At 33.7% G+C, this 10,528-nt stretch overlaps 2 protein-coding genes across 2 annotated transcripts in view; both read left to right on the forward strand.

Moving 5' to 3' along the window:
- Nucleotides 1-1,974: 1,974 nt before the first annotated feature.
- LOC116019594 (LOB domain-containing protein 24-like) lies at nt 1,975-2,623 on the forward strand. The gene is made up of 2 exons (XM_031259867.1): nt 1,975-2,136; nt 2,414-2,623. Exons 1-2 carry the CDS (start codon nt 1,975-1,977, stop codon nt 2,621-2,623), a joined length of 372 nt encoding a protein of 123 aa, XP_031115727.1.
- Nucleotides 2,624-10,039: 7,416 nt separating this feature from the next.
- Nucleotides 10,040-10,528, forward strand: part of LOC116019595 (LOB domain-containing protein 24-like) — a 2,722-nt gene continuing 2,233 nt past the window's right edge. The window contains exon 1 of the mRNA XM_031259868.1: nt 10,040-10,201. Coding sequence (XP_031115728.1) covers nt 10,040-10,201 — 162 coding nt within the window. The remainder of the gene's footprint in view (nt 10,202-10,528) is intronic.

A 10,528-nucleotide genomic window follows, 5' to 3' on the forward strand; every position in this document is an offset into this window, starting at 1 on the left:
TATCAATAACTATATCTATCCTTGAACTTTTATTTTTCTATCAGAACTATTAACAATTTTTTATATTATGCAGACTAATCTTTTGTAGCCATTAAATTTGTGAGTGATTGATGAGACTTTAGGTGAGGATAGACTAGGTGTATGTTCAGAGGCAGTAAATTAAGGGGGTTAGTTCCAGCTATATATATACATACTTAAAGCTTGAAAATACATATTATGTGAGACAATATAATCTAGCTAATGTAGTTGGGTTACATACTGCAATTCGTCAACTAACTAAAAATAACTTTATAAATATTACTTTTATTCTGATAGTTTATTTTAATATTTTTTATCAGAACATACTCATTTGGTCTTAGTATTATTATGATATTTTTATCATCTATCAACAAAACAATTTGGTTAAGGTGAGTGATCGTGACACTCTTGTAGTATTGTCCCTAATTAAGAGAGATCGGAAGTTTGAATCCCCTCTCGTATGGAAAAATCAATCTAGCCAACATGGCCCTTAATTGAGCCGGTCTAATGCCAACGAAAATTAGTCTGAGTATGGTATGAACTTAAAGGTGGATGTGCTTCCAATCAGCAATGAACACAACTTCCCTAACTAACTTATGAGTCATTTATGAATGTCCTCAAGGATTAAATCAACTACTATTGAAAAGATACTGAAGATTCTCTTAAATATATAAGAGGGACAATCCTTGATGTTTGTCCTATTTGTATAGATATAGATTTTGATTGGGGTGTCTAGGAAGGCGGACAGTGGAGTTGTGCTAAAAGTGAAGGATAAGTAATTTCTCCTTACTTTTTTCATGATTTTAATATAAATGGTTCATTTTCTCTGATCGATGTTATTTTTTTTTAATTATTAATTTAGGTATGTCATGAATATCGATCGCACTGATTATGAATCAGATATCATTCTGAAAGTTTCAAAGTTTTGTCTTTAAATTATGTGCGTTTATAATTTTATTTTTTCATGTTTTAATTCTTGATGAGTTGTGGTCTTATATGCATGTACTTTTCTTGTTCCTAACCCCTTTTTTGGAATGAAGCTCCACATTATGAATCAGAAAAATTTTGTGATAAAAAATGATCATGACACAATAATACAATGCAAGAATCAGCATGAGATTTTTTATTTAAAAAAATGATTAAAAGTTGAATAAGACATATAAATCTAAGATCAAAAAAATTTTCGAACAAAGAGGAGCTAATTAAGAAGATGATAGGCTAAATAAACCGAAATGTCTGCATGTTTAATGCCATTAAAACAAGTTTGTTAATGAAAGACCAAAAATGACAATACCACAATAATACTAGAACCAACATGAATATTCTGAAAAAAAAATAAAAAATACTACAAGTGAAATGATACGTATAAATAAAGGACAAAAATAATATTAACTCCAAATAAAATTCCAAGGAACATATTAGAAAAATCTGAATTCCAGAAAGCTTAAACCTTAAAACTTACTAGAATTTACTCCAAAACCTCAAAATCTATAATCACATGATGATAGATTTTACATCATATATACATGAAAATATTCTCCAAAATAAGTATTATTCAAAAAAATTATTTTAATCATTTTAATGGCAATAACGTATTTTATTTCTTAAAAAATATAAATAATAATCTAGATGGTAAGTTTAAACCCTACTGGTAACTTTCCTTTCTTACAACACCAAAAATTATATTTAGTATCAAAATAATTTTTAAAAAAAATACTTTTTTAATAAGGGAGAAAAAATAAAAGGAAACACAACTAGCCGTTATTTTTCAAAATTTCTCTTATTACCACCTACATACTCTCCCAAGATATATATACACACAAATATATTAACAAAGATTCTATAAAATTTTGAAAGATTTGTTCTTTAAAACACAAAGATTCAAAGAATCATATCTTTGTGAATCAAAGGTTTCATATATACGATTATGTATTGATATGTCTGAAAAGGATAATTATGAGCTCAAGTAGTAACCGTCGATGTGCAGCTTGCAAGCAACTGAGAAGGAGGTGTCCCTCAGATTGCATATTTTTGCCATATTTTCCTCCTAATGATCCTCAAAGATTTTCTTATGTTCATAGAATCTTTGGTGCTAGCAATGTTGCCAAGATGCTCCAGGTATATATATATGTGTGGGGTATTTTGTATCTTTCTTGTTTCTCTATTTTTATTTTTGGGTGACAAGGAAAACCTGCAGCCAATATTCAGGGTGTACTCACTTCTTTGTAATAGCTCACGAATCACAGCCACCCACGCAGAAATTTTTGTGTGACGAGGAAAACTCACAACCACTACCTAATGTCTAATGAGTGTGCACATGATATATATTTAGAAAATTGTTAATTTGCATAAAGAGTACAGTTGTTAATTTGTTGTTGTGAATAAAAACATGCAGAAAGTAGAAGAGCATGAGCGAGGTGATGTTGCAGAATCCCTGTATTACGAGGCACATTGTCGAATTCAAGATCCGGTTTATGGTTGTGTTGGAATAATCACCATTTTACATGAACAAATTTATGAATTTCAATGCCAATTGGTCAAGGTTGAAGCTGAGATTCAAGCTGTGAAAGCACGACTAGGTCACTTGCAACCTCAATTCCCATGAAATTTTTATTAAATATATCTCATGCGAAAAATGTCTAATGCGATGAAAGTAGAGCAAGTGAAAAATTAATGGCGAAGTTTATTTCACACAAGTTATGATTAATGCCATTTCTTAAATTAATAAAGGTCTTGTTTCATAAAATTTACGTTTATGAAATTAATAATTGATTGATTAATAAATTTATAGTGTTTCTTATTATAGTGTATGAATAATTTGTATATTTATAGTGTTTATGATTTTCGCTATTGGCTCAGCCTTGAAGAGAAGTGAATGAGTTAAATTGTAAGATACTATGTTTCAATTAATCCTTAAATAGGTAAAATTCAAACTCTACAATTGCTAAGAAAGAAAAATTTATAGAGTTATTTTAAATATACTAAAAATAGAATTTTTATTTCTCCATAATTCATTTGGTGAATCATACATGAGAGAATGGTCTAAGAATGCTTGTGTGAAATGAATATTTAGCAAGCACAAGATGAACATGTTGACATATATACATAGAAGAACTAATCCCCAAATGTAAAGACCATCCCTTTGAGCTCTACAAGAGATTATTAACCCCAACATTTAATGCAAGATTTCCAGTTGATTCAAAAAAATAGAGAAGGCAGCCAACAGTCTGGTCACCGGAGAAGGCGGCCTTCTGGTCTTCTTCTTCACTGAGAAGACGACCTATTGTTGGAATTTTTATTTTTTTTAAATTTAAAATCATCGGAATTTTTTTCACCCGAAGTTTAAAGACAACCTCTACGAATTTTTTTCACCGGAATTTCTTAACAAACATAAAGTTAATATAGTAGAAATCATTAACTAATTTACGAATGTCCTCAAGGATTAAATCTACTACTATTGAGAAGATACTGGAGATTCAGTTAAATATATAAGTGGGACAATCCTTGACGTTTGCCTATTTGTATTGAGGGGAAAAATATTTATTGCGCAAGTACATAACAGATTAAAGAAGGATGCTTGATGAAACTGATAACAAATTATGGAGGACATGCACAAATTCAAAAATAAGAACCTGTAAGCTATACTCCCCAAGTTCCTCATCATTATTCTCAGATGCAGTAATACAGTAGTTACGTTGATTAGTATTGGAACTCTATCAGCCAAGTGGGAACCAAAACCATAGCCAACATTTTGCAAACTAAGCAAGATAACAAGTTTAAACAAAACAAATCAAAACCCATTTTTAATTCAAGTAAAGAGAACGAATAGATCTGCGAGTAAAGATGTGGTGTTTCTTTGAGTCAAAAGAATTCGTTGAAGAAACAGCAGCCATTTCGTCCAAAAGCTTCTTCTGCTTCTGCTTCTTCTTCTCGATGAAATTCTGAACAGAAAGAAAGAAGGGAAAATGGGAAGAGAGAAGCATAAAGTGGAGTGGGTGAGAGAATTGTCGGAAAGGAAAAAGAAAAAAGAAAGGAGATAATGGCAGGCAAAGTTGTAATTTAAAAAAAAAATGAAGTCAAGTGATAAAAAAAATTAAATCAAAAAATAACCACCTGATTTGAGATAAACGGCTGGATATTGGTATCATTTTTCAAGGGCAAATGGTTACCGGCCAATATATGTTATAGACTTTTAGGGCCCGTTTGGTTCGCGGAAAATATTTGAATGGAAGTTGAAGTGAAATTCCGTGGAAAAGTAGTTACTAGGAAGATAAATTATGTTGTTTGGTTGGTGAAAAAGAAGTTGTTGGGAAGATAAATTCTGTTGTTTGGTTGGTGGGGAAGAGTATGTGAATAATGAGTATAAAGACCTATATGCCCTTATGTATTATTAATAATAATAAAATTAATATTTCTGAATACTATTGTTTTAATTTGGGGCCAATTTCTGAGGCATTTTTGGGCCTTTTTTTGTTGCAAAATTTTGGGCCAATCTTCTTTTATTTCTTTAAACAATTTTTGAGGCAAATTTTATTAGGTTTTCATTCTCATCTCATCAGACCTCAATCCTCATTCTCGTAAATGGAGGCTGCGTCGAATTGAAGAATCAGCAGAGCCAGGGCGTGTGGGGGTTGTGGCTGCGTCGAAGAATCAGCAGAGCAGAGAGGCCGAGGCAGCCACGGCGAGGCTAAGGCAGGGGCGGTGAGGCGGAGAAGGAGGCGCAAAGTGAGGCGGCGACTGGCGAGGGCAGAGGCGGAGGCGGCGAGGCGACCGGCGAGGGCAGAGGCGACCACCGACTGTCTTTCCAGTTTCCATTTTGGTAGGGAAGAAGAAGAAACGGGAAAAGGAGGAAGAAAATAGAAGGGTAGAATGGTCTTGCCATCTCAATTTTTGTTCCCAACAACTATGGAAAATAAAATCCGAGGCTCTACCTCAGATTTTGTTTTCCTGTAAATGGAGGAACCCACTTCCCATGGGAATATAAGTTCCTGCCAACCAAACATGGGAAGTGAGCTATTTCTTTGATTTCAAGGAACCCACTTCCCATGGAAAACAACTTCCAGCCAACCAAACATGCCCTTAGGGAGATTTATTATTTATTACTAGTGTTTTTTTTATGTGTCAGGTGCAAAAACAGATATTTAATATTAATACTTAATATCTTTACGTGCAGTTGGTGTGATCGCACTATTAGTTATGAAAAAATCATCAATAATATTATCACTATATATCACTTTACAACAAAGTCATTGACATATAAATACAAATTTATAATCCTTTAATTTTGAAATCATAATTCTTGGGACATTTTATCCTTAGCCTCCCACGTCATATTTTTCCATCAGTAGGGCTCCTCCCACTCTGCATCTTCCCTGAACACCAATACCAACACCACCAGCCACCTTCTTCACATTCCCTCCAAAGACTTTTCTTCCCAGCAGGCTGCCCATCGAAAGCTGCATCTTCTGCCAACGATCTCTTCTCCCCGGATCTCACTTCAAACGACGTCGTTCCGGGGCAAAAGTGGTGGTTCCCTAAGCAAGACCTACACGAAAGAGAGATGTGAAGCCATGGAGATTTGGAACCCTAAGAAACCATGTGAGAGAAGGGATATGGGGAAGAGAGCGGTGATATTTTCAATCAGAAAAAATTTGAAAAAAAAAAATGAAATTGGGGAATTGGGAGAGTTAAAAATTATACCATTTGATGAGCACACGTAACCCTTTTAATTGTAAGTGATGTGAAATCCGTTGTGAGAAGAAAGCAAAGCTAAGCTGAGTCTAGGTTTAATTTGCGTTGAAAAACAATCTTAGTATTATTTCTAAGTATTTGTAACAACTTAATGGGAAACTCTTTAGTTATCTTATTCTGTAAACTTCTCTCTTATTTCTGGAAATGGTTTTCAGCTGAACAAACTGAATATTTGTTTTAATCTATAAACATTTTATGGTAATTTTGAAGATCCATGCTCAAAGCACGAGCAATCCATGCTCAAAGCACGAGCAATGGAAGGGAAAGGAACCGAAATACAGTCCGAGCAATCAGACATTGAAAGGGCTTTCCTAGCAAGAATATGGGCAACCCTGTTCGCTGACCGCTTAACAAAAAAAAAAAAAGCTAACATTTGTAAAACAAGTAGCTAGTTTTCTAACATCATTCAAAATGAGATCAAAAGAGGAGAAAGTAAGATCAGTGTCAATGCCATTGATCACTTAAGGCAATCACTCTCCAGCTGCAGATTGTCAATGTTCATAGCTTTCACCCATTTTAAAGCTTCTCTTACACTGATAGCCTCGGCTTCATGCGGTTTGTATATGCTGAACCAAGGCATGCTTCTGGCAGCAACAAGTGAACCTGTGGAGTCACGCAAAACAAGACCAAAACCCATCCTTTTGTTGCTGAAATCCAGGGCTGCATCCACATTAAGCTTGTACATGGAAGGTGGTGGTCTGAACCATGCTGCATCAGGGACTGAACTCCTGGGGATATGATCAGAAAGATTGGCAATATTCCATTCAGAGAGAAGATTGGAAACAGATAAATAGATATGTGTAGCATTGATAATTTTTTGATTCCAAATTTTCTCATTACGAGCATCCCATAATTTCCAGCAAATAGAGATAAGCATGCAAAGATCATTTTCAGACTTGTTATTATTGAAGTTCAGTTCAAGCCATTCGAGAAAGGAATTGCTGGAGTGATAGTCAATATTGCCCACCATATCCCAACAAGATCGAGCTAGCTGGCAACGGGTGAACAAATGAAATTCAGACTCATCTTCCAGATTACAGATTTGGCATACATCCGGAACAGGTACATGTTTTGCTCTGAGGTTGGAGTAAGTGGGCAGAGTTGAGGTACATAATTGCCAGAAAAACGTCTTGATCCTAGGAGGCAGATGGAAGTTCCAGAACCTAGTCCAAAAGGGAGAAGAAGTAGGTTGCATGATACCCAAGAGTTTTCTATAACAGCTCTTTACTGTGTATTGGCCTTTCTCATCTTCCATCCATATAATTTTATCCTCGACACCGGACTCAGGTAATGGGATATTGAGGATCTGTTCAGTGTCAGTATGAGTAAGCAGAGAGTCAATTAAAGTGGAGTTCCAGGTAGAGCTGGGTGAATCAATGAGGGAGGCCACTTTCAATTCACTGTGTAGATGAGAGACTGGAGACTGAACGTATGGGCAGCTGCTGTTTGGGAGCCAGGGGTCATTCCATATATGAACAGACCGACCATCCCCAATTCTCCATCGACAACCACTATTAAGGATACTTTGGGATTCCAAAACACTACGCCAAATGAACGAGGGGTTACTACCAATAGTAGCATCAAAGAAAGAAGTGTTAGGGAAGTATTTAGCTTTATACACTCTAGTTAGGAGAGAGTTTATTCTGAATGATACACCAGACTTGTTTTCCTAACATGGCTAAGTTGAACTCCCTAATTCTCTTAAAGCCCATGCCACCCCATTTCTTAGGGACACTTAATCGTTCCCAGCTTTTCCATCTAATCCCTTTGTGTCTTTCTCTCTCACACCCCCACCAGAAGCTATTCATAGTCCTTTCAATATCCTTACCAAGATCAACAGGTAAAAGGAAAACACTCATTGCAAAAGTTGGTATAGCCTGGATGACATTTTTAAGGAGGATCTCTCTTCCAGCTCTGGAAAGGAATTTGTGGGTCCAACTATTGATTCTGCCAATTACTTTGTCCTTAATAAAGCCAAGGATCTCACGTTTGTTTCTATCAATGATTGAGGGGAGACCAAGGTAGTTGCCATTTAGAGTACCCTCTCTAATGCCCATGATTGTGCAGAAAGACTCCTTAGTAGCTGAGTCTGTATTCCTACTAAAGGTAAGGGAAGATTTAGGGTAATTGACCATTTGACCAGATGTAGAGGAGATGATGCTTTTTAGGGTAGTGGCTTCTGAGGTACTGGCTCTACAAAAGATGTAGCAGTCATCCGCAAAGAAAAGAGAGGTAATGGTGGGGGCATTTCTAGCAATTGATATTCCATGAATGAGCCCTGTTTGTTTGGACTTCTGAATCATTAGATGAAAGGTTTCAAGAAGGAGGATGAAGAGGTAAGGGGATAAGGGGTCTCCTTGCCTTAGGCCTCTATTAGGAGAAATAGATCCAATGGCCCTTCCTTCAAGAAGAATGGTGTATATATATAGGAATCTATTAGGTGAGTATTAAAGTATTATAGAGGTCTATGAGGTCAAATTGTAATCGTTAGATTAGAATATTGGATGGTAAGATTGATGTTTTTATTTTGGTCTTTTTATTCAATTAGGGGTTGATTTTAGTAGCTAGAGGGGTTTTATAATAATAATTATGTTATAGTTAAGAATTTTAGACACAAGCAAATAATAGTAGCAATCAACACAAATTATGTTTTGCATATACTCATTGCAAATGGAGAAATTAAAATAAAAGGTACCCAATTATTACCTTTATATTCAAATATTTTTCCTATACCACACATCCTCATGATTGATAATTGATTTGGATGGGAGACTAAAGAACACCGCACTGAAGAAGCGGAATAGATGAATGAAAAATAGGGTTAGCAAATTAGCATCGGTATAAAGTGTTTTTCATTTTATATAAAAATAGGCCATGCATTTTTGTGTGAATTATAAAGAAAGGATTATTCTGTGATAGCATAAGGTTCATTATTTGTATGTGTAAAATACATTATTTCTATGAATGAGTTTTAATGCATAATCCATACATACACCTGTATGAATTATGGTCTATAATAAAATTTACTAATAAAACTTCACTAGTCGCTTTTGTACGAAAATCAAATTTACATCAAATGCACAAGTGTTTCTAGGAAGGCAGACAGTGGGTCGTGCTGAAAGTGGAGGATAAGTAATTTCTCCTTACTTTTTTCATGATTTTAATATAAATGGTTCATTTTCTTTGATTCATGTTCTTATTGTTTTTTTTTTAATTATTAATTTAGATACACGATGAATATCGCACTGATTATGAATCAAATATCATTAAGTTCCAAAGTTTTGTCTTTAAACTATGGGCGTCTATAATTTTCTTTTGTCATGGTCTAGTTCTGGATAAGTTATGGCCTTAGATGCATGTATTTTTCTTATTCTTAACCATTTTCTTGGGATGAAGCTGCATATCATGAATCAAAAAAATGTCGTGTGACAAAAAATGGTGATGCCACAATAATACAATGCAAGAATCAACGTGGATTTTCTAAAAAAATGATTAAAAATAGAATGACACATATAAATCTAAGACCAAAAAATGAATTAACTTTTCGAACAAAGAAGAGCTAATTAAGAAGATGATAGACTAAATAAACTGAAATGTCCGCATGTTTAATGTCATTTAAACGAGTTTGTTAATGGGTACAAAAAATAACAATACTGTAATAATACTAGAACCAACATTAATATTTTGAAAAAAAATATTAAAAGTGAAATGGCACATAAATATAGGACAAAAAGAGTATTAACTCCAAATAAAATTTCAAATAACATATCTTAAAACTTACTAGAATTTACTACAAAATCTTTAAAATCTATAATCACATAATGATAGATTTTCCATCATATATACATGAAAGTATTCTCTAAAATAAGTATTATTCAAATAAATCATTTTAATGGCAATAATGGATTTTATTTCTTAAAGATATATAAATAATAATCTAGATGGTAAGTTTAAACTCTACTGATAACTTTCCTTCTTACAACACCAAAAATTATATTTAGTATCAAAATAAATTTTAAAAACAAATTTTTTTTAAAAGGAGAAAAAAAATAAAAGGAAACACAACTAGCCGTTATTTTTCAAAATTTCTCCAACCACCTACATACTCTCCAAGATATATATATATATATACACAAATATATATATTAGCAAAGATACTATGGAATTTTGAAAGATTTATTCTTCAAACCACAAAGATTCAAAGAATCCTATCTTTGTGAGTCAAAGGTTTTCATAAGATTATGTATTGATATGTCCGAAAAGGATAGTTATGAGCTCAAGTAGTAACCGCCAATGTGCAGCTTGCAAGCAGTTGAGAAGGAGGTGTACCTCCAATTGCATATTTTTGCCATATTTTCCTCCCACGGATCCTCAAAGATTTTCTTTCGTTCATAGAATCTTTGGTGCTAGCAACGTTGCCAAGATGCTCCAGGTATATATACATATATGTGTATCATCAAAAACCTTACAAATTTCAACAAAAATCTCATTCTCCTGTTTTTTAATTTTTGGGTGACAAGAGAAACTTGCACCCACTATATATTGAGGGCTACAGGCTCACTTCTTTGTAATAACTCATTAATTACAGCCACCCACGTAGAAGTTTTTGTGTGACAAGAAAAACTCGCAACTACTAATTAATGGGTGTGCACGGGATATATATATATATATATATATATATATATATATATATATATATATATATATATATATATATATATATATATATATATATATATATATATATATATATATATAT

Source organism: Ipomoea triloba, chromosome 5 (genome assembly GCF_003576645.1).
Source record: "Ipomoea triloba cultivar NCNSP0323 chromosome 5, ASM357664v1".
NCBI classification, from domain to species: domain Eukaryota; kingdom Viridiplantae; phylum Streptophyta; class Magnoliopsida; order Solanales; family Convolvulaceae; genus Ipomoea; species Ipomoea triloba.

Bases quoted from the DNA above. Each gene is read 5' to 3' on its own strand.
- LOC116019594 (XM_031259867.1), top strand. From the start codon at position 1,975: ATGAGCTCAAGTAGTAACCGTCGATGTGCAGCTTGCAAGCAACTGAGA. The intron at 2,137-2,413 runs GTATATATATAT...AAAAACATGCAG, and splicing joins ATGTTGCCAAGATGCTCCAG to AAAGTAGAAGAGCATGAGCG.